This window comes from Thunnus maccoyii, chromosome 7 (assembly GCF_910596095.1).
Source record: "Thunnus maccoyii chromosome 7, fThuMac1.1, whole genome shotgun sequence".
Classification (NCBI taxonomy): domain Eukaryota; kingdom Metazoa; phylum Chordata; class Actinopteri; order Scombriformes; family Scombridae; genus Thunnus; species Thunnus maccoyii.
Genome location: NC_056539.1, coordinates 28,354,175 through 28,377,478, shown reverse-complemented (window position 1 = coordinate 28,377,478; position 23,304 = coordinate 28,354,175). Strand labels below are relative to the sequence as shown.

Sequence of the window (23,304 nt, the reverse complement as noted above, 5' to 3'; positions counted from 1 at the left end):
AGCTAGTTTAAACTACTTTATATACAGTTAGCTAGTTTAGTCCAGTGGTTCCCAACCTAGGGGTCGGGCCCCTCCAAAGGGTCACCAGATAAATCTGAGGGGTCGTGAGATGATTAATGGGAGAGAAAAGAAGAAAAAATAAAGTTCTGATACACAGATCTGTTTTCAGTTTTTAGACTTTTTCTCTAATCTTTGATTATTGATGAAATATTTGACCATTTGAACATTTATTGAAATGAAAGCATGTGAGAAGTTTAGAGGGAAAAATCACTATTTGGTGGAGCTGTTAACAACTCATAGACATCTGAAATGTGACCCTGACTACACACTGCTTTTTGTAAGACGTCAAAAGCAAAAAAGGTTGGAAACCACTGGTTTCATCTTTAACATTGTGTTGTATTTTAAAAGCTTGTTATATTATCCATTGTGTCAAATCTTCATTTGAAAAGTAGCTAAAGCTGTCAAATAAATGTAGTGGAGTAGAAAGTACAATATTTCCCTCTGAAATGTAGTGGAGTGGAACTATAAAGTAGCATAAAATGGAAACACTCAAGTAAAGTACAAGTACCTCAAAATTGTACTTAAGTACAGTACTTCAGTAAATGTAGTTACTTTCCACCACTGCCCAGAATATCAGCTGTTAAAATTAGCTCCTCCTTGACAGCATTAAATGCTGCTTAAACATGCATGCAACAGTAAAAATACAAAAATAATGTATAAATAATAAATATAAAACTCTAAATAGTGCCATTTTACATAATGAATACTTTAACTTTTGATACTTTAAGTACATTTTGCTTGTAATACTTCTGTACTTTTACTTGGAATGCAGGACTTGTACTTGTAATTGAGTATTTTTATACTGTGATATAACTACTTTTAAAATATCTCAATACTTCTTCCTCCACTGGTTATTATACTGTAAAATCATCTATTGATGGGAAAATAGTAAAAGTTTCTCTGGTAGATCACCGCCTCCAGTACTCAATGCCAATAGTATGTGCTGCATTAAATGATAGTATATCAACATTATCAAATTAATTTTATAAGTAAAAAAGTCTGCTTGTATTATGAGCATTATAATATGATTTGATACACAGAATAGGTTATGTTGTTGGCTGTGGGCTGTAAATTACTCCCAAACAGAACTTGCTACAGTAGCAAAGGAAATTCTTCCATTTTAATGCCTTAATTATCATTCAAGAGTTGAAAACAAACACAATAGTTTTACAATTTTAAAAAAGTATTTAATTTTTTTTATCTTCTTTTTTACAAATAAAAACAATTACATTCCAATGATTATTTTACATGTATAATTACAGTGTGGTATTTTTTAAAAACAAAAACTGTTAAATAAATCACCGTGAAAATCAGCACTACACATAAAAACTCCACTGAGGTGCTTTTGGACATTTTTTTTTCTTCATATTTCATAATCTTAAAAAAACAAAGATTGGCAGTGGACTCTCATCTACTTGTAAGTTACCGTTTAAAAATCTAACAGAAATACGTCAATGACAATCTTTCACGTTCTGCAGCATCAGGTGACTCTCTGCCTTTTGCATGAAGAGTAAATGAGACATGATGTGAATGTGAGACTGAAGACCAAAACCACCAGGCACTTCTTTAGGATTCACCAGGATTCTCTCTGGAGTGTTTTGACTCAATAAGCCAACAGTGAGAATTACTGTCCCTACACATACAGGACACATGGTTATCATTGTCAAAATCCTTTCTGACACTGAACCCACAGTAACTGTTCTGTGTGTAAGTCTTAACATCAAGAATCCCTGCAGTTCCTCAGAACTACAATGACTTTAGTGACTTTTATGGAATTTCTATTAAAATACATCTCAGTTTTATAGTCACAGGAACATAATAAAGTTTACTTGCTTCACTAAAATGTTCATGGAAAAGTCAAACCAATGGACCGACACTATCATCACTGGATGCCCTTACAATGCTAAAAACAAGTCAGTATGAACAGAGGTAGCCATTAAATTCTGGAGATATAAAACATGCTAAGACAGCCCCGTAGTTGTAGTATGAGTGAATGAAAGTGTTATGTGCAAAAATTAGAAACATTTTTTAATTATCACACATTTAAGGAGCAGCCACAACACATTATTACATTATATTCATCATCTCCTACAGTCTCTTCCAAAGGTGCACTATTGTGGGTACTAATTCAATATTAAAGATGATTGATGGTTTGATCCATTGGTCACTTTATCAAATATCAAATTAGAGGATTGACAACAAAATTATCTCTGCATCTCCTGTAGATATTTCTGTATAACACATGAATGTATAAAAAGTCTCTGCAAAAAGTTCTCATTTTGTCACAATTCTCATCATTCACAATTACTAATCATGCTAAAGTGTTAGCATTGGGATCTTGGTGTAGATCCTCTCGGCACATATTGGTAAAGGGGACCGATGGGCTTCAGCAGCCGGACTGGTTGTAAAAACAGCAGTTTCATCAGAGATGTGCGGGTGTCTGTAGCGTCCAGAGGAAGTGTGGAGGAGAAGGACGGAGGCTTTTATATACGTAGGAGCGCTGATCGCTGTTTCTCTGTGGAAAGCTGATACTGCTGCTGTTTGATGATGTCCAGACAGTCTCTAAGAACCTGCAGATACAGATTTGCATAAGTAAGCAACATAAGGGAAAAAGGAAAGGTAAAGTTGTCATTGATGTTTGTTTTTTTTATGTACAGCTGAAAAAACAAAACTTGATATTTTACCTTCCTGGTCTCCTGAGGTAGAATGACTCCATCATCCCAGAGTCGGCCGGAGGCGAAGAAAGCTGAACTCTCCTCCTCCAATCTCTTGTTCAGTTTGTCCTCCTGCTTCTTCTTCTCCTCTTCCGCCTGCTCGACGTCAGGGGGAAGCAGAGAGCAAGCGTGACCCGGAGCTGTCATGGACACTCTGGCGTTGGGCCACAGGAACAGGAAATTAGGGTCGAAGGACCGTCCACACTAGAAACAACCAAGAAACAGGATTAAAATTATTGTGGGATTAACCCTGAATCCCAACTCATACATCAGTATACAGTATGATGATAGGAGGAACTAATGATTACGTAGAGAATTTCTGTAGTGGTTAGCTAACTAAAGTAAGACTATGAAAAACAGGTTGAAAGATCTGCAGGCTTAGCATGTTATTACTATTATTATTATTATTATTATTATTATTATTATTATTATTATTATTATTATTATTGTTTGCTTTGTTTTCTTTTGACACGTTTTTGTCATGCTTCCTCCATTTTAACGTACATATGATGTTGTTTGTTAGCCTCTTTCATTCATCTATTTCTCTTTGTGTCTACCTCTGTCAGTCTCTCTGTACTGTCACTTTGCACCAATTAAAAAAATCATATATAATAATTTTTTAAAAGAAACATCTGCAGAGTGACAGGTGTGATCATTTAGGAAGATAATGCCTTCTATTAATGTCATTTGTCAGGAGAAAAAAAGCATATTTAGTTTTCTTCATTAAAAAGAGAGTCTCACCATTGCATAGCTGTCAGCACCATGGCAACCGCCAATCACCACAGTGATTTTGGGGACGGAGGCACACGCTATTGCTGACATCATTGAACCCTGAGCCTTCAGGCGGTTGCTGTTAATCTCTGCCTGAAAGAGAGACACAAACACAAACACACCAAATACAGATATCAAACAAATCTTATTAAAAATTCCATAATTTTCTACTATTCTGGAAGTAAAACTATTCTAAATTTGATGTCCTACAACATCTGTACGACATTACCTTTGTTTTTGAGTAAATATTTTTGTAAATATAATGAATAATCTTTGAAAAGACATGTGTACTATTTTAGTTTCAGTTTTACAATCCATTTAAAATATGTGCATTTAAAGAAATCTCTATAGCCTGTATGTGTGTGTGTGTGTGTCACTGGGAGTGAATACCTGTGCTGTGGAGAGTGTTAGTGCTGCTGTGGGCGCTGTGTTCTGGAGGAAGAGGAGGGGGACGTCTCTCTGGTCACATAACTGGACGAAGTGGCTTCCTTTCAGAGCAGCCTCGTTTGACAGCTCTCCGTTGTTGGCTACTATCCCTACCAGGTGACTAACGCGGGACATAAACACAAAAAAAATACAATATATTACAATTTTAGATCATAAGCAAAGCTAGTTTTTTTTACAAAAAACAAATAAACTGCAGATAAAGTTGCGAGTCCTACAGTCCTCTTCCATGCTCATGCCTGTCGCACAAGAATAGTGTTTCTTTTAATCCGTTAAATGTGTCAAAATTAACACGAGAGGAAATTATATCATGTTGTAAATTGCAGCTTGCGTGTTGCAAATTTGGTGAAACAGGACCCTGTGGCGTACAATGACAGCTGGAGCCATGCTGCTGCTGCTGCTGCTGGTATTACTGGTTTAGTTCATTATTATTTAAAATGTCTGTTACTGGTCTTAGTATTTGTGTAACAATAAAATTTGTGACACTATGCATCATCAAACTGAAAGATGGAATGAATCAGTTAAAACTCAGCAAAAGATCTTGTTTCTGTTGGCAACATGAAATAGCAGAGGATGTAATTTAATGTTAAACATTAACAGTGTGAACTATGTGAAGCTTCTACTTGAACTTGAACTGTGTGTTTAACGTGCATGTGTGTGTGTGTGTGTGTATTGTATTGACTGCATCGATAAGAGCCGACCGCATTATTAAAGCAACAAATCGACTCAATTCACGTCTTTAAACCAGGATTATCCACTCAGCATCAATACCGCTTTGAGAAATGAGTTTCCTCCTACAAATCAGACATCTTGCATGACAGTTACTCATTGGTAAAGTGACAAAGGTTTGTTTTGGCCCCTAGTTAGAGTGGTGCTAATCTGATTAAGAAATTACTGAGGTCAGATGCTAATCTCATGAGGGTGAGAGGTCACTGAGTTTGTGGGTGTACAGGGGTCTTCAGAATACAAAAGCAAAAAAATTGCTTAAGCGTGTGTTGTTCCTGCCTCATTATCCACAGTGTGTGTGTGTTTGTGTCTTTTACCCATGTATCTTTGCAAAGCCAGTGGTGAGTGTGGTTCCATAGCGAGCTTTGAACTCCTGGAAGCGACTCCCATCGGTCAGCCGACTAACTACCTGGACAAACAGACAGAAAAACCCAACAGCATGTCATTAATACCCATCAGCATCCATGAGACACTAACAACCGTGACCTGAAACAAGCAGAACTGCAACGATTAGTTGATCGACTATTTGATAATTGGTTCATTTTGAGTAATTTTTTTAAAGGAAAAATGACCAAATTCACAGATTTCCAGTTTCTAAAATGTGAATATTTTCTGGTTTATTTAGTCTTCAATGACAGTAAACTAAATATCTTTGGGTTGTGGACTGTTGGTCGGACAAAAAAGGACATTTGAGGACATCACTTTGGCATCTGGGAAAGGTTGATCGTAATTTTTCACCATTTTTGGACATTTTATAGACCAAAAGACTGATAAAATGATTGAAAACAATGAATCAATAATGGAAATAATTGTTAGTTGCAGCCCTTAGAAACAAATTAGCTGCTATTACCCGTCACGCTGACTACACAGTCCACAGATATAGAATAACTTTGTGTGTCTGATCATATGTACTGTATGTGTTTTTTGTACCATTTTAACATCCAGACTGTAGTTGTAACTTCTGGGAGCGAGCCCCAGAAGCTCCTCTGAACTATAAAGCGGCTCCTCCTCTACTTTCCTCTTCCTCATCTTCTCCTCATCCTCCTCCTCTTCCTCAGGCAGTTGGAAGTTGAGGGTGGATATGATGTTTCTGGTGTACTCGTACGCCTCCTTCTCTTCCCAGGCAAAATGGTCCACACAGCCGCTCACCCTGTAACCAGATAAAGACAAATGAACAGGCTTGATGAAGTAAATGTATTCAAATTCAAATCAAATTTATTCATACAGTAATTCTCCAAAGACAAATAATCCTGTTTAAAAAGTTAACTGGGTGTATTTCGCCACCTGACTCCCACCGGGTTGGTTTGATTTATGGACCTACTCAGCGTGAAGCCTGGCTCCTCCCAGGTCCTCCGGTGTGACTTCCTCTCCCGTGGCAGCCTTGACAAGCGGCGGTCCTCCTAAGAATATGGTCCCTATCCGGTGCACCATCACTGTCTCCTCTGCCATGGTGGGGATGTAAGCTCCGCCCGCCGTGCATGAACCGCACACCACCGACACCTTTAGGATGAAGACTTAACCTCAAATTGCAATTTTTGACAAGATTCTTGCAAACCATGAAGTCTTATTGTGTAGGATCAAAAACTTGACTGAGAAGGAGCCAAATAATCTTGCACACTGTTGGTCATTGGTACTCTTTTTTTTAACATTTCAGTTCTTTGATCTAAATTTTAATTAATTTTACCAAAAAAAAGGCCTAAGCACAAGTGACTGTGTCGGGCTGCTACACTTGCTCTCTGTAGCCAACATCTTTTAATCAATTACGAGCTATACGTCTCACATTACACACGATCATTAGTCCTTTTAAAGTTTCTCAAACATCAGCCTTATCTCGCCTGCAGCTGCTTCAATATGCAGCAGAGAGACTCCTCATTGGCACCAAGAACAGAGACCACATACCCAGTGTTGGCCTCCCTTCACTGATTAACAGGAAATACAGAATTGATTTTGAGACTATTTTATTTGTTTTTAACACGCTGTACAAACTGGCACCAAAAAGATAATTATAAAAAGAACTCACATTAAATACTTTACACCCTGTTTGAGTTACTTCTTGTTCTGTGGTGGCATTCCTGTCATAGTTTAAATGTCTTTACCTGTGGGATCTTCATGGCAGACATGATGGCTTCATTATAGAACGTCCTTCCTCCCTGGTTCTTATCAGGAAAGATCTCTGACTGGATATTTGGACACAAACAGAGAATTAGAGATCAGATCTTCTGAAAACACCTAATAAAGCGGAGGTGCGTGTGTGTGTGTGTGTGTGTGTGTGTGTGTGTTAACCTGCAGTGGTAGAAAAGCTCCCCCAGAGTCGACCAGGTAAACACAGGGCAGGCGGTTCTGAATTGCCACTTCTTGTGCTCGCAGCTGCTTCTTTACTGTGATTGGATAAGCTGTGCCGCCTTTCACTGTGGCATCATTGGCGATGAACACACACCACAGGCCATTTATCCTGCCAATACCTGGATGAATACACATAAAAACACATATAGCACACGGAGACATAAGCAAGGGACATGTGAGTTTGCCACACTTGGTGGGAAATGAATTGCTCGGCATCTGAATTAAAAGAAGTGGAGTAAACAGAGTAAGTTGGAGGCAGTTGGCCTTACAGTCTGTAGTTTATACTAAAAAACAAATTCCTCTAGTTAGTGGTTTCTGACCAGTTTGGCACCCAGCTGAAGGGATGTCCCCGTACGGCAGACCCAGACCCGCGAATGGTGACAGCTCCAAGAAGTCCTCATCATCCAACAGGAGCCGCAACCGATCCCTCACCAACAACTTCTTGTTTCGCTGGGTGTGTCTGGCTATGGCATTTTCCCCTCCACCTTTTTTAACCTTTTCACTCAACTCCATGTACCTAAGAGAGAGACAAACCTAATGAATGGCATGCATTTACAAATTTATCTGCAGAGGGTGGAATAAACTAAGAACTGATCCGAGCTGGACAGCGCAGGCTGACAAGAGCAGAACTTACTTGTTGCGGCAGCTGTTGCTGTTTCGGAGGTTAGCTTCATAAACATGTTGGTGGATGGGCTGGAGGGGCAGCTCCAACACCGGGAAGGCACTGCGCAGACTTCTGCTCTTCCTGGCTGCAGAGCTCATACAGCGGACTGAACACTGCAGACGCTGCTCAGCCAGCCTGCACCACAAGATTCATACATGGAAAACATATTTATGGCTTGTTTACAACATGATTAAAAAGAAAGATGTGACAATTATAGAGGAATATCTGAAAATCTGTTATTCAATTATTTATAAATCAATTTTATGATTTTGTCAATAAAACAGCAGGAAATGGTGAAAAACGCCCATCACAAGATCCTGGAGTCCAAGGTAACGTCCTCAAATGTCTTATTTTGTCCAAAACCCAAAATATTAAGTGTACATTAATGTAAGACCAAATTTGAGAGTCTTGAACCAGCGAATGTTTTGCTTATTTGCTTGAAAAATGACTAAAATGATTATTCAATTATCAAAATAGTTGCCAATTAATTTTCTGTCAATCAATACCTTTTTATTCACAAATTTAAAAAAAAAAAAATATTATTATTACTTATCATAACTCATGCAGCCAGGTTAATTTTTGAAATTGTCTCTGAGGATCAAACAGGCGGTTTCTAGCTGTGTAGTAGGAAGCAGAGCTGAATCATTTTAAATTGAAAATCACAGGAGCCGCCGCTTTAATTAGTATTTACACAAGTGACTCTGTGTTGTAGAGAACTGTAGCAAATTAATGCATGAGTTCAAAGGTTATGATGACAACCGCTGCCAGCAAACGTACTCAGCTGTAGCTAATTAATGTTAATTCTGTGACAATTATTACTGTAACTGGCCGACTAAGTAGCTGCTATCAATGAATAAAACACCACATTTGAATGTCATGATTATATTTGAATATTATTGAGTAGCATCAAGTATACCACTAACGTAATATCTTCATGAATGTGAGCTTAATAGAAAACTAGGCAACTTTTCTTGGACTGACCTGAGGGATCTCAACTGACAACGGCAATATTTTACATGATTTTATTAATGCAGAAAGTAGTACGTTTGTGATTATGCTTGGTGCAATCATGTCAGAAAATAATCCAAATTTAAATCGCAACATTGGTCAGAAGAAGATAAATATGTTACTCAAATTGATCAGTACAATCCATCATAAAAACCACTGGAAGATGCTGTGATTGGGTTATAATTTAGCTTATAGTCCCACTGGAGTCCGAGTAATGTAGTCACCTGTGTTGTCTCTCCTCTGCTGTGTTTCTCAGAGTCCATGATGATGATGATGATGACTGGCTGTAAGCAGGCACAAAGGTAGGACACACTCTTCCTCCACTACACACACTTCTTCAGGAAACAGAGAGAGAAAGCAATGAACACAAATGAACAGATGGGACTTAAATCACTCTTCAGGTAAAGAAGCTCCAGAGTAGTCTATGCAAAGTAATCTTTTTTATGACTTGGTGCAGGATTAAATAACTTGTCTACTGTTTAATGACAGAGATGGCTCTGGTGGTTATAAGGTTGGAAGCTGACCCCAGCTGTATGCAGTACATGTATATATTCTCCCTGTGTTGGTATGGGTTGTCTCGGGGTTACACAGTCCAGTGACCTGCTGATGAGGTCCAGTGTAAACTCTAAATTACCTGTATATGTGAGCTGGACGGTCGGTCTATAGGTGGTAGCCCCATGACAGACCTGTTTTGGTGTCTTTTGACTTTCACTTACTGCATGCTGAAATAGACTCCAGCCCCTCTGGACTTTGGAGAGGATAAACAGGAATTGTAATTGATTTGAGAAGAGGAAAAGATGTCCCACTTTCTTCTGTACTGTGCATAGTAGTAACTTTATCAATTAAGACTTTATATACAAAACCTATAATCAGCTTATAAAATATGATGCATTGTTGTAGATCAAACTGACAGTATATAACATATTTAAAATTAGCTCGGCGTAGACCAACTACAGCAGTAAGATATTATTTATACGTTCATGCAACAGTAATAATAATCCTACAATGTACAGTAATGTATAATTACACTCACAGGTGCATTTACTTTTGATACTTTGAGTACATTTTGCTGATAATACTTTCATATTTTTACTTAAGTAATATCTTAAATGCATGACTCTTTCTTATAATGGAGTATTTTACATGTCACGATATTAAACTGTCATGTTTTTTAACTGGTAAAGTGTGCAGAGTCTCTTTGGGTGATGTGCACTTCAAATAAACTGAAGCTGAAGTATTTTTAAGGTGTAATGTTGATATTTTACTTTAAGAAAGGGATTTGAATAATTCCTCCAACACTGTACTTTCAAGGGAAGGATATAACAGTATCTAATTAGGTGATTAAACGACATATACTTGACATTGCTGACTGCCTATAACTCTCACTGGGGATCCCTGGTGGTCGGATCATTTAAGGACATTGAAGCAAAAGAATCACCAGCATTTGCATTTCAGAAATGCCTTTCAGTACCTAAAAACTCAACCTCACAGCTCTTTACCCCTTTGACCCTCTGAGGTGACCTACAGATACTCACCTTAATGTTTTAATAAGTGCTTATTTATTTGCTTAAATAGGCTATTTAACAGTCTGAACCCAACCACCCTGGAAACATACGTACCCATATACGTTAGGGTTCAACGACAGCAGACACATTTTTGCTTATGTATGCATATTATTAATGCAAATTTAAACGTATTATGAGTATAAAGTGAAGCATTAGTGTAGTATGTATGGACATTGCTCGCAGTTAGAGAAAATCGTTAGCTTAAAGTATACAAAAAGAAATGTATGCCAAAGGTCGAGCAGACATCTGAGTGGACTTTAAGTCATAAATTAACGGACGGATTTACGGAGGGAAAAAGATCTAACGGCTCTTACCTCGTCATGCACCGGTACATGTCTGTTTGTAATTTAGTGAAACACAGCTGATAACACAACTTTTAGTAGCTGAAAATTTACAACTACATCGCCTTTTACTGTCTAGTAGGAGAAGTCTTCTTCTTCTTCCTTATTGTGTTTGTTGGCGGTTTGACAGCTGGAATACACATTAGCGCCGCCTACAGGACGGGCAGGTACAGCACAACGATCTAAAAAATACTATTATATTATATTATATTATATTATATTATATTATATTATATTATATTATATTATATTGGGTCACATTTCAAATGTCTATGAGTTGTTAACAGCTCCACCAAATAGTGATTTTTCCCTCTAAACGTCTCACATGGTTTCATTTCAATAAATGTTCAAATGATCAAATTGTTTTTTCTTCTTTCCTCTCCCATTAATCATCTCATGACCTCTCAGATTTATCTGGTGACCCTTAGGAGGGGCCTGACCCCTAGGTTGGGAACCACTGGACTAAATTAGTTAACTGTGTATAAAGTAGTTCAAACTAACTCCACCTCCAGCAGCTAAAACAGTAACATACTGCTCTAACACTGATGCTTCAGTATTAATAATCTAATGATGTCATATATAATAATATATCAGTCAGAAACCAAATCACTACTTTAACTTTAATACTTTAACTACATCAAGCTCATAATAATTATGTACTTTAACTTAAGTAGGACTTTTCATGCAGGATCTTCACCCAACTGAATGTCATGACTAATATAAGTGTGAAGTATCTCTGTGGAAATGCACAGGCTCCCATCTGAAGTACAGCTCGCCGTGATCGTATAGTGGTTAGTACTCTGCGTTGTGGCCGCAGCAACCCCGGTTCGAATCCGGGTCACGGCAGTATTTTCAGGAAGCCAAATGATCCACAGAGGAGACCCCCAAGTCCCCATATAAAGTTGAAATGAGTGAAGTCATACACAGTGGCTTAAGAAGTATTCAGATCCTTTGCTTAAGTAAAAATACAAATACAGCAATGCAAAAATACTCCATTATAAGTAAAAGTCCTGCATGAAAAAACCTAAGCACGTAAGTATTAGCAGTAAAATGTATCTAAAGTACTGGTTTAGTTCCTCTGCCTGATGATAACATATCAGTCAGAGGGATGAAATGAGTACTTCTTTTCATACTTTAAGCACATTTTTCTGCTAATACTTATGTACTTTTACTTAAGTCACACTATTATGGTCCTATGTTACCTAAAACAGGAGACCATTACAGCCATCATGATTTCAGTGAATTTTATTGAACGTGAAGGATACGACAACATTCTTGAATAGTGATTTTTTATATATTTTTTAAATAAATACAAGTCATATTTACAAAAATATCTATAGGCAAAAATATGCACCAGCTGTAAAAGTTAAAATATTTCCAATTTTGTATATTCTGGGTCACTGAAACATCAAAAAGTCATAAGATTTCAGAAAGAAAGGTGTGCAGGGAGTTTTTACTGCTCTCAAATGTAAAAATGGGTCAAATTTGACCTGAACAGTAGGCTACATAAGGGTTAATGGGGTCAGAAAGAAGGAAAAAGAAACTTCTGCCGCACACATTTGTATTGATGTTTATTTATTTTTACTTTTCTATTTCATTTTTATTTATTTCTTTATTGTAAAATATTGGATCATTTGACCTCTGAGCCACAATGTTATTAAAATGAAACAATGTGAGAAGTTCAGAAGGGAAATTATTCTTTGGTTGAACTGCAAACAAGTCAAAGACGTCTGAAACACGACAAGGAGCCTCAACCAGACAGTCATTTTTGGTAAGTGGTCACGAGCCAAAAAAAACAACCTTCAATCTTACAGTGCAAGTACCTCAAAATTGTACTTAAGTGCTGTGTTTGAGTAAATACTCACCGCAGTTACTTTTCACCACTGTATTTCCCTTAAGTAAACAAATAGACAACTATATTACTATGATGCCTTCCCATGTAGACGTTCTAATGATATGTTAATCCAGCTGTTTTGCATCATTTAAAATATCTGTGTATACACAGTGTTAAGAATTTTTAAGCACTGTTATTATAGGCTATCAATGTCCTTCTTAGTGTCCTTTGTGTCTATTGTTCTATCTTTCAACTCTAGATTATTACCTCTACTACCTGTGAGTATAAATATTCAATATCTATTGTTTTCTTGATTATGCGATTGATTATTTTGGCTATATGTCAAAAAACAATAGTCAGAAATGCCTATTTTAATTTCCCAGAGTCCGATGTGAAATCTCCAGATTGCTTGTTTTATCCAACCAACAGTCCAAAATCTAAATATATTCAGTTTACTTTTATATTTAACAAAGAAAAGCATCAAATCCTCACATTTAAGAAGCTGCTACCAGCAAATGTTTGGTATTTTTAATTGGAAAAAACGACGTAGCTGATTGGATTTTCTCTGGATTTACTAATCGATGAATCCTCTGATTTTTTCAACTCTTATATTCAAGGACAATCATTCACCTTACTGGACATTAGTGCATTGAGTGAATTAGAGTTAAAAAATTATGACTCTAAATTTAGGCTCTATTCTCTGCTTTTATTTGATTCTATGTACTATTTGGCTTTCTCTAATTTGATAGACTACAGTTGTAGTGATACAATTTGGCCACTAGAGGGAACTACTCATTCACTAATAAATGAATTGGGCTCACCCATAGTGTACTTAAACATGGTCTATGTTTGAACTTGTCTACAAAGGTCGTTTATGGTCACATATTGAAAGTATGCAAAACATTTATAGCATAAAAACGTTAACTGGCCCAACTCCTATCATAAAAAGCACAACTGTAGGTACTTTCCTATGTAAATAACTCTCATCATGCAGTCACTTCCCCCACTTTAGAGGACAGTATGAAAAACAAAAGCTACAGTGCTATCATCAAACCTTCAGCTGTAAATTCTGCCACCGACCTACATTGAGAGCAGACTTTGAAAACCCTTTTCATCAATATCTCATTCATTTGACTTCCTCTCTGATTGTTCTCAGAGCAGTGACAAGCCAGTTATAATCACAGCCGAATTAACATATTGATGCAGTTTTGATGTTTTATTCTCACTGACATGAATCAAATGAATGATGAAAAGATAGATCATATAGCTTATAAGACTAGACAGTGATATTATTCAATTTCACATCTCTTCTGGGCTTATTTATCCCACACATGGATCATAGATGCTATTTTCTTATTTGTATATATGTTATTTTTTTGGATTGTTGTCCAAAATAATCAGTTTGTGGATCTTTATGAGTTTAATACTATGGCAGGTTATCTGAAGAATCAAGTTTTATGTTGTCTTGATGGGGGACAAGGTGGGCTGACACAATAATATAATAATAACAAAAATATTAAATTTTAAATGAAATGTAGGGCTGCAACTAACAATTATTTTCATTTTCTTGATTAATCAATCAGTTGTTTTGTCTATAAAATGTCAGAGAATGGTGAAAAATAAAAATGTCTCCCCAAGATGCAACCTAAAATGTCTTGTTTTGTCCCAAACAACAGTCCACAACCTAAATATATTTAGTTTACTGTCATAGAGAACTAAAGAAACCAGAAATATTAACATTTGAGAAGCTGAAACAAGAGCATTAAGGCCTTTTTTTACTTAAAAAAATGATCAAAACAGTTTATCTATTATTAAAATAGTTGAAGATTAATTTTCTGTCCACTAATTGATTAATCAACTAATTGTTGCTGCTCTAATGAAATGTGTGTCCTATAAATTGAGACAGCTAATTAAATACAATTCATTCTAGTCCATTTGTGAAATGATGATATTTGTGAAAATGATCATATTTAAAAATGAATAATACCATTTGAATCTAAAATAAAATGCTCTGTCCTTTATTTTGTTTTATTACAGGACTTTAATGTGTCCTTGTTTTTAAAAATCACACCTATATGGATAACAATTACAGTGTTTGTTTGGGGCCAATGTGGTCCAGGGCCCCTGGTTTGGGCGGCCCTGCTGCACAGGCGGAGAGCAAGAGGAGGAGGAGGAGGAGGAGGAGTGTGTGTGTGTGTGTGTTTTGTCGGCAGACAGTCAGTCAGGAGGACCGGACTCCCAGCGGCAGTTTAGGAGAGACTAAGCGGGGAAAACTGCGTCCATTCTGGGAGAACTCAGAAGGAGGAATCCGCAATGAGTTGGGGAACGGAGCTCTGGGTACGTTTAAACTCTTCAAACTGTGTTTCTATCCCAACTATTTAGCTTGTTTGTTGTGTGTTTTCTGCGCGGAAAAAAAACACGACTAGTTTTGGGAAATGGAGTGGAAGAAAGGTGCCGTGTTACCTTTTTTTTTTTTTTTTTTTTTTAGCTTTGTGTGAATGGCGAGCGGCTAACGCTAGCTGGCCGGCTGCGCTGTTAGCCGGCGAGGCTAACGCTAGAGCTAATCCGCGGTGCACCTTAACGGCTGTGACAGCGGCGGCGGAACAAAAGGCAAACCCTGCAGACACACACGGGCACAGACAACCGGGGGGTCACGCCGCCTCCCTTCTCCGCCTGGATACGTGTCATCTTTAATAATATCTGCGCCATTAAATTCACGTTATTTTTATACACTGGCAAGTTACGAAGTTGTATCTTGACGGGGTTTTTTAGTGTGTGTGTGTGTGTGTGTGTGTGAGTGTGTGTCACACCCTGTTTGAAAGAGAAGCTGGCAGAGATTCCCGGTAGCAGGGTGGAGAGACGGTGGGATCCCGGCAGCAGACAGACCACCGTCCAGCTCAGTCTCCTTAAAAATCAACCTTAACTTAAACTTTACAACCGTTTGTCTCATTAACTGATTGAGTCTCTTTGTGGCCAGTTATCCAAATCTTTTGTCTTCCATGCGATTAGAAGGGGGACACATAATGCTCAAATGAACTGAATCAGCGGATCAACGCCTCATAATGCTTGTGTCTATATTATTATTATTATTGAACGTATCATTCATAAACACAAGTCATGCCAAATTTTATTAGTTAAGTCAGTAAAACATAAGCTTTGTCAAGTAGACTGATCAACCGCCTGTGTGTGTGTGTGCAATATCTCCATTTACATCAGCCCCCTTACATTGGTTGATATGCTTTGCTTTAATGATGCGTTGCAGCATGTGGTTAATACAGTGAATATGTGTTTAAATTAGAGTTATATGTTGAGCTCCAGCCTGTGTGTGTTTTTTTTGGGGTGTTGGCCATCACAAGCTGTTGCAGCCAGCAGCAGCATCCCCTGTGTGTGTGAGAAAGAGACAGACATAGAGAGAGAGCGAGGACTTAACCTCCCTGAGATGATACTCCTCCAGCTGACCTCAGTGGTTATTATGTGCAGTTTAAAATAAGCATTTTTTTTTTTTTTTTTTGCTTGCTCAGCCCTCAAAATGTAACACGACTGTGCTGCCGGAGACAAAGAGATAACTGTTTGCTTGTCTGTGATTCAAAAGGGATTGTGAAATAGAGTACACATGGACACAGATGTGATTTGTCAGGATTCCCCATTCATGTTGTCCATTCAGGTTTGTTTTTTTTTTTTATTGCCCCCCCCCCCCCCCCCCCCTCAGCATTGGGATAAAATGCCAAGTATGGAGATAGGATGTAGTCTGCTGTGTCAGTTTGAACTCCCAGTAAGATGAGATGGACAGATTTGCTAGTGAACAGAACTCAAAGACTTTTAAGAGAAAAGAAGGTCGAATTGAATCGGAAATAATGTCGCATTTGAACATTTTGATGATGCTACTGTTTGCTTCAAGCTGTGAAGAATGGTCCCATCAGGAAAAATGTTTAGGGCTGCAAATAACAATTATTTTCATTATTGATCGTTTTCTCGATTAATCGATTCATCGTGTGGTCTATAAAATGTGTGAAAACGGTGAGGAATGTCAGTCGCTGCTTCCCAAAACCAAAGGTGACGTCCTCAAATACCTTCTTTCCATCCCGACCAACAGCCCATAACCCAAAGATATTTAGTTTACTATCATAGAGATGTAACTGTTGACTAATCTATTAATGGAAGTGTTAAATATGTGCAAAAATACTTGTACGGTTGATGTTTGTCCTTCAGTGTCGTTTTAAATCACGATTAAAGGCAAATATGCTTTTTTTTTTTTTTCAGGGAATATGAGCAGTATCTGTTGAACTCGTAATGGTCTTTGCATGTCCACAACAGCAGCAGTTCCTGACTAGCCCAAACTCTCCAAGAAGTCTTGGATGAATTCCCCCTCCCCCCCCCTACCCCCACCCCAAAAAAAACCTTATGATGTGAGGAAAAAATGGAAGAATGGGATGAGAGAGGAAATGGAAACGGAGCCAATAGCGACTGCAACAAGTGAACAGCCAGTAGAAATACAAAGTGCAACAATTGGCTTAAAAATCAGCTGCAGTATTATAAAAAAAAAAAAAAAGTCCAGTACCACTGTAGTAAGTCTACTATCATCAGAAGTCCAATAAAATATGTCCAAGGAATGATTTCAGTAATGGAAAATGACAAACTGAAATTCTGAGTGCCAAAATATTCCATTACTGGCTCATTAAAACAGTTTGAGTTCATCTCCGCGTTGTCTTGCTGCTCTCGTAAAGAGAAGCGCGCTATGATGTGATGAGTGTAGACGCCGGCAGCTGACGGACCGTCATAATCCCCCCGAGTCCACTGATGAGATTAATCTGTTGGCTGTCTGATGTCAGATTACACATGATTGGCTGCCTGATGTCAGATTACAGATTATCGTCCGCAAGATGGGATGTAAAAGAATTGATTGGCTGTTGTGTTTTACGGATTTCTGACTGTCTAATTTCAGTTATTAGAATTATTATTTTTATGACATGATGTTACAGACTACCAGATGAATAGGATAGGTACTTGGCTGTCTAGTTTCAAATGAAATGTGACTGGTCGTTCAGTAGCAGAGACTAGTTATTGGTTAAATACCAGTAATATGATCATTAAGGTAACTGGTTGCTTCATGAAAATGGTGTTTGTGTTGACTTAGATTATATATAATAGCTGTGTGCATCTACCCTAAATCAATTACGGCTGAAACTATGATTTTTTTTTTATTATCCAATCATCTCACGCTTTATTTTCTCAATTAACCAATCATACGTTTAGCTGATAAAATGGCAGAAAATAGCCAAAAAAATGCCCTTCACAGTTTCTCAAGCCAATGTCTTCAAAATCCTTTTTTTGTTTTTGTTTGAAAACCCAAAAACGTTCGGTTCTAGAGCTGCAATGAGTCCATTAATCGATTAATTGATCGACAGACAATTAATCGCTACCATAACTACAGCTATGATAACTATTTTGATAATTGAATAATCCCTTTGAGTCATTTTCTTTAAGAAAAAATGCTAAAATACTCTCGTTCCTGCTTCTTAAATGTGAATATTTTCTGATTTCTATTGTCCTCTGTAAGAGTACAGTGAATATCTTTTTGTTTTAGGTTGAATTTGAAGCTGATCAACATTTTTCACAATATTCTGACCTTTTATAGACCAAACAACTAATCAAGAAAATCATTGACAGATGAATCGATAATGAAAACAATCATTAGTTGCAGCCTTATTCAGTTCATTATCACAGAAAGCAAAGAAAACCAGCAGATATTTACACGCTGAAGCTGAAACCAGAGAATATTTGGCATTTTTGCTTAAAAATGCTGTAAATGATTAACCGTCAAAAAAGTTGGCGATTAATTTACTGTCTATTGACTAATCGATTAATCAACTTATCATTTCAGCCGATGACATTCATCAGATTGTGACTGCATTCTTGAGAAACCGAGCGTCTCTCCGCTGTGTTTTTTTTTCCGACAATCAGTCCAAAAATCACAAATTTATCTGAAATTGAAGATCAGATCAACTTTTTGTAGCAGAAATGTATTTTTTTCTCTCTACTCTCTTGTCCTGTTAATCATCTCATGAACTAAAAGATAAACAAGCATTTTTTTAAATCTCTAAACTCCATGAATAGTTATTTAAGAACACAGTTGGTTTACATATTATATAGATATAAAGCACGTAGCACTGACAATAGCATTAGTATGCTCCGAGTATGTTGGTGCCTTTGCTTTTGCCCTACATCTTGGCTTAAGCCCAGCTCTTTTAGACATTACAAAGCAAGCGAGGAACATCCTATTACCGAGCTGGCTTCCTGCCCTCCGAGACACACACACACATACACACACGCACGCACATGCATAAAGTAGGAAGTGTTTGTCTGAATTAAAGCTCTGTGTGCCTTTGGTGTGTGCGCTAGTGCCAGGATGCTGCCATGCTGTGTCTGTCTGGCTGAGGTGAGCTGGAGGCCAGCAGAGCGGAGCAGCCAAGTCCGACTGAAGGACAAGAGACTGACAGGCGGTCTCCTCTACTGATCGGCTAAACTGAAAGACAAGGATAAAGGGGGGATAGAGGACAGAGAGGTAGAGGAAGGAGGATATGCTTTAAACAGCTGGCTAGACTTTTGATTTTAATTTAAAGTCTGTCAGCTGTTAAGCGGAAAAAAAAAGGGAAGAGACTTTAGAGCATTTGTTGAAACTCAGATATGTTGATTCCATCACGGTTGCAGAGCAGTCAAGCACGTTTTTTTTTTTACCCTCTTGTGGATAATCAAGGGGATATTTTTCTTCTTACACATGTTTTGTGGATTTGGACAAAGGATTATTATTGTGTTCCCTCAGGTGTCCTGTGGGAGGTGGTGTTGGAGAACGGGGTACTGGAGTAATGTGTGAAGAATTTTAGACTTGGAGCAAGAGGATTGTTTGTGTACTTGGCATCAGGTGGCAGTCAGACTCCTGACAAGGGTGCTTGTTATCCCCCGCTCCTATTTCTGTTATTTATAGACTGTAGCCTGCAGTATATCAAGGTCTGGAAGATGCTCAGTTTACTGACTGTAGGGAAGCATCTCTGCTGCTTCTGAGTGTTATCTTGGATTTCCATCCACAGGGGATTGATGATATATTGATAATTAAAAATAACTTTTTATGGTCATGCTAATTCCTTTGGAGATTAGACCTGAAATATCTTTTCAACTAGTCTGTTGACACAAAATGAATCAGCAACAATCTGACGGGTGATTAATCTTCTAAACCCGCAGTGCAGAACTTGTACATATAAACGAACGTACGTTACATTCAAGCCCTTACCAAACAAGTTCACACAATGCTGATAAAACCTATCACCGCCAGATAAATCTCTCTGTATCTCACAGTATACAGAGTTTCTAATCTGGTGTTGGGTTTGACATTCCCACGCTGACTGGATGAATGCATGCTATGGATGCTGTACGGGAGAGCATGTGCCCACCGAGCCGGCTAACTTCCTGTTAGCTCTTTGCTAACTTGAATATGGATAAAATAATTTAAACTTGCAGCTCTTCTAGACTTTCCAACTGTTGTCAGACCGAATAGATCAAATTTTGACAGTGAAAGGAGTCATTTTGCAGGGGTTGTGTGATGCTCAAAACAAGCCACAGCCACAACAGTAGTGACGGAGTACGCTACAGCTGAACCTAAACGTGAATACGTCACGAAAGTCCTGCACACCAGCTTTAAGTCAGTTAAAAACAGCACATTTTCTCTGTTTCTAGCTTCTGCAATATAAAGATTTTCTGTTTTTGTCTGTTTTTCTATCATTGTCAGCTGAATATCTTTGGTTGTTTGGACAAAAAGACATTTGAACAGCAGATCCTCACATTTGAGAAACTGGAGCCAGCAAATATTTGACATATTTGCTTGATGACTTGGAATAATTTAAATGATTATCTAAATTGTCGTCAGCTTTCTCTCAATCAACTAACTGATTCTTTGAGCACTAATCTTTCATTATGGATTCATCTACTGATTATTTTCTCGTGTTCTTTCTTTAAAATGTTAGAAAACAGTGAAAAATGTCCATCACGGGACTCAGAGCCCAAAGTTACATCTTCAAATGTCTTGTTTTGTCTGACCAACAGTCCAAAACCCAAAGATGTTGATTTTACTGTCATAAATATAACATAAAAAGGCAGAAAATCTTATTTCTTATTTAAAAAAAACTTATATTTATGGGGAGATGTTTTCTGCCTTTATTATAGCGACAGAGGAGAGACGACAGGAAACAATGGGAGAGAGTCATGGGGTATAACATGCAACAAAAGTCTTAACCAGGGGACTACTGGGTGCACCAGAATCTTAACATTTAACAAGCTGAACCCAGCAAATCTATTTCCATGTTTGCTTGGAGAAACCAATCATTTTAGCTTTAACAATGTTTTTGTGCCTTCTGCTTGGCCAATAAAGGTCTCTAAAGTGGTAATAGCCTTGAGACCCAGCCTTGTCTTGCAGGTACGGTAGGGTCAGTAGAGTTAACATGGCAACGAGGACGACAAGGAAGAATGAAACTACTATTGAAAGAAAGGCAAATAATGGCTTGTAGATCTGTGACAGTGGAAGCTCGTATGCGGAGGTCCCTGTTGTTTAGTAGGACGGTAGTCTGGCTCTAACAGGTCACAGTGGGTGTTAGTGAAGTCATGTTGAAGCTAAGGGCACTGGCCTGGACACGACAAGCTGTTCTACCTAGCGTAGCCAAGCTTGTCAACAAATTGTGTGTGTGTGTGTGTGTGTGTGTGTGTGGAGGAGGGAGGGTGTTTTTTTTAGGTGTGAGTGAGAGAACATGTTGTTTACAGGACTGGATGTGTGAGAATGAACGTCGGAGCCAGCGTTACTTTGCGTATGCTTTTTTTTTTTTTTTTTTTTGGTGTGAGGGTGGATGTCTTTCTTAATTAACAAAATTGTGCTAACACACATCTCCCGGAGACAGGGAGGAGGATGAAGATGGAGAGGGAGGGAGGAAGGAGGTGTGAGGGAAGGTTGGAAGAGCAAAAAAAAAAAAAAGTCCATCACATAAATTACTATAAGAGACGGAGGAGGTTGGATGATGCGAGAGGAGGGAGATTTACAGAGAGAGGATGGAGGTGAATTGATAAAGGCAGAAGGAACAGTTTACAGACGTAATGGATTAGACTGGATAAAACTTTAATGATCCCATCATGGAAACTGGCTGCTTCAACAATAGTAGTGACAGGATATGTCAGCAATGAATAGTCTGTCACTCAGAGTAGTGCAAAATTAGTTCACATGAAGTAATCTTAACATGAACAATATGTGCAAAACGGCTACAGGAGCTAAATACTCACCCATCTCTCATCGCTCCTTTTCTTCCTACTGCAAATCTCCTCTTTAAGAGATCAAGTAGACATGTCTGTGTCAAATTAAATAAAATAGCAGTATTTAATGACTGAAATGCATGATTTGCAGGGCTATAACCATCTATTATTTTCCATTATCAATCAATCTGTAGATTAGTTGTCAATTGTTTTGCCAATAAAATGAAGACAAAAAAGAGAGAAAACTTGCCGTCACAATTTTCCAGAACCAAAAGTGTCGCCTTCAAATAGCTTGTTTTGCCTGACCAACAGTCCAAAACCCAAAGATACTCATTTTATGATGATATAAAACAGAAAAAAGCACAAATAAAAAAAATTAAGAAAAGTAAGTAAGGGTGTTTTCAAACCTATAGTTTGTTTGCTCTGGTCTGAGTTAGTGGATGAGTTAATAAGCTTTTCCTCTTGATTTTTACCTTTTCACACAGGTAAAAATTCAAGCAAACCAAAATGCATCACTAAAGGCCACATGAGAACGTTCTCTCCGCTCATTGGTTGGTTGCGTCACGGGTGGAACAAGAACGTAAACACAGGAAGAAGCTCCTGAAGAAGTTCCTCGGGCCGAATATAAAAAATGCAACGTGCTTTGTTGCGCTAATCCATGTCGGACCTCGATTCCCTCTCCTGCGAGCTGCTGGCAGCTGTTGATTTTGCTCACCTGCATCCCGGTGTTGCTATGGGAGCCGTTTAGCTCAAATATACAGATTATGTCTAGTAGTTGGGTTGGATCGAAGTCAGATCACATTCCCACTGAAAACAAACTGCTTCAGAATTCATTTGGGACTGGACCAAGACCACATCCTCAAAGGGTCGATATTTTGGTCCACACCCAAGAATGATTGCTGTGTTCAGATCAGCCTAAATGAATCTTACCAAGGGGGAAAACAAACCAGAGCCCGATTCAACCAGTTTGATGATCACACGTTTTATCCAATAGAGTCTGCATCGAGTTGAAGTTAGTCCAAAGATTTTATAGACCAGCTGAACTGTAACATCAATGGCTAATTATTATTGAATGAACAATGGCATAAATCAACAAATGGAAGATGCAATAGAAGATCGAATCTATAGTCTTTGAAACCTACAGTAATGTAGCTACGAGTCATGAACAGACAGCGTGTCGTTAACAGGCATTTTGAAGAACAATGAGCAAACCAGCATCTGTGTCCAAAATGACGTTTGCAGGTATGTTTACATGCTGTTTAATGTGCTGCAGCTGAGCAGCTAATTAGCTATCTAGCTGCTAACTGACATTAGTGATGCACTTTTCCCTGCTGAATAAATGTTCGGTGGCTCGTTCAACAAACTAAACTGCAGGACAAGACGTTTGTTCATGTTTGTAAGTTCATTCAAGACCATCCTTGCTTTAAGTGTTTCACAGAATAAACAGAATATATTATATTTGTCTTTTCTCGCTGATCCGTATCAGAACTGTGAGTTTTGTGACCCGTCGCGCCCCTCCACACAACACAATAACACACAGAGCTGTTGA

The 23,304-nt window shown here is 38.0% G+C and overlaps 2 protein-coding genes and 1 non-coding gene across 5 annotated transcripts in view; 2 read left to right on the top strand and 1 right to left on the bottom strand.

Moving 5' to 3' along the window:
• Positions 1-2,075: 2,075 nt before the first annotated feature.
• si:ch211-198n5.11 (methylcrotonoyl-coenzyme A carboxylase 2) lies at positions 2,076-10,751 on the bottom strand. 3 transcript variants are annotated; one of them, XM_042415946.1, is made up of 14 exons: positions 10,610-10,751; positions 9,365-9,478; positions 8,955-9,065; positions 7,693-7,857; positions 7,379-7,575; positions 6,999-7,177; positions 6,812-6,892; positions 6,037-6,215; positions 5,646-5,865; positions 5,033-5,124; positions 3,936-4,092; positions 3,516-3,638; positions 2,745-2,978; positions 2,076-2,630 (listed from the first exon to the last, which is right to left on the bottom strand). In XM_042415946.1, exons 4-14 carry the CDS (start codon positions 7,818-7,820, stop codon positions 2,544-2,546), a joined length of 1,677 nt encoding a protein of 558 aa, XP_042271880.1. In that variant the 5' UTR covers positions 7,821-7,857; positions 8,955-9,065; positions 9,365-9,478; positions 10,610-10,751; the 3' UTR covers positions 2,076-2,543. The 3 variants fall into 3 exon arrangements, with proteins under 3 accessions (XP_042271880.1, XP_042271878.1, XP_042271879.1); XM_042415944.1 differs by lacking the exon at positions 9,365-9,478; XM_042415945.1 differs by lacking the exon at positions 9,365-9,478 and having other exon boundaries at positions 8,955-9,062.
• Positions 10,752-11,410: 659 nt separating this feature from the next.
• On the top strand, positions 11,411-11,482 carry trnah-gug. Its single transcript has one exon. It is a non-coding gene; the product is annotated as a tRNA-His (tRNA).
• Positions 11,483-14,648: 3,166 nt separating this feature from the next.
• fnbp1l (formin binding protein 1-like) overlaps positions 14,649-23,304 on the top strand; it is a 50,490-nt gene continuing 41,834 nt past the window's right edge. Inside the window, exon 1 of the mRNA XM_042415947.1 lies at positions 14,649-14,807. Within this exon, the coding sequence (XP_042271881.1) occupies positions 14,784-14,807 (24 nt within the window). The 5' untranslated portion in view covers positions 14,649-14,783. The remainder of the gene's footprint in view (positions 14,808-23,304) is intronic.

Excerpts from the sequence above, each read along its gene's own strand:
- si:ch211-198n5.11 (XM_042415944.1), bottom strand. The coding sequence starts at position 10,629 with ATGTACCGGTGCATGACGAG. Across the intron at positions 4,093-5,032 it reads GGCTTTGCAAAGATACATGG|TCACCTGGTAGGGATAGTAG; the intron begins GTAAAAGACACA and ends GTCCCGCGTTAG. Across the intron at positions 2,979-3,515 it reads GTGCTGACAGCTATGCAATG|TGTGGACGGTCCTTCGACCC; the intron begins GTGAGACTCTCT and ends GGTTGTTTCTAG.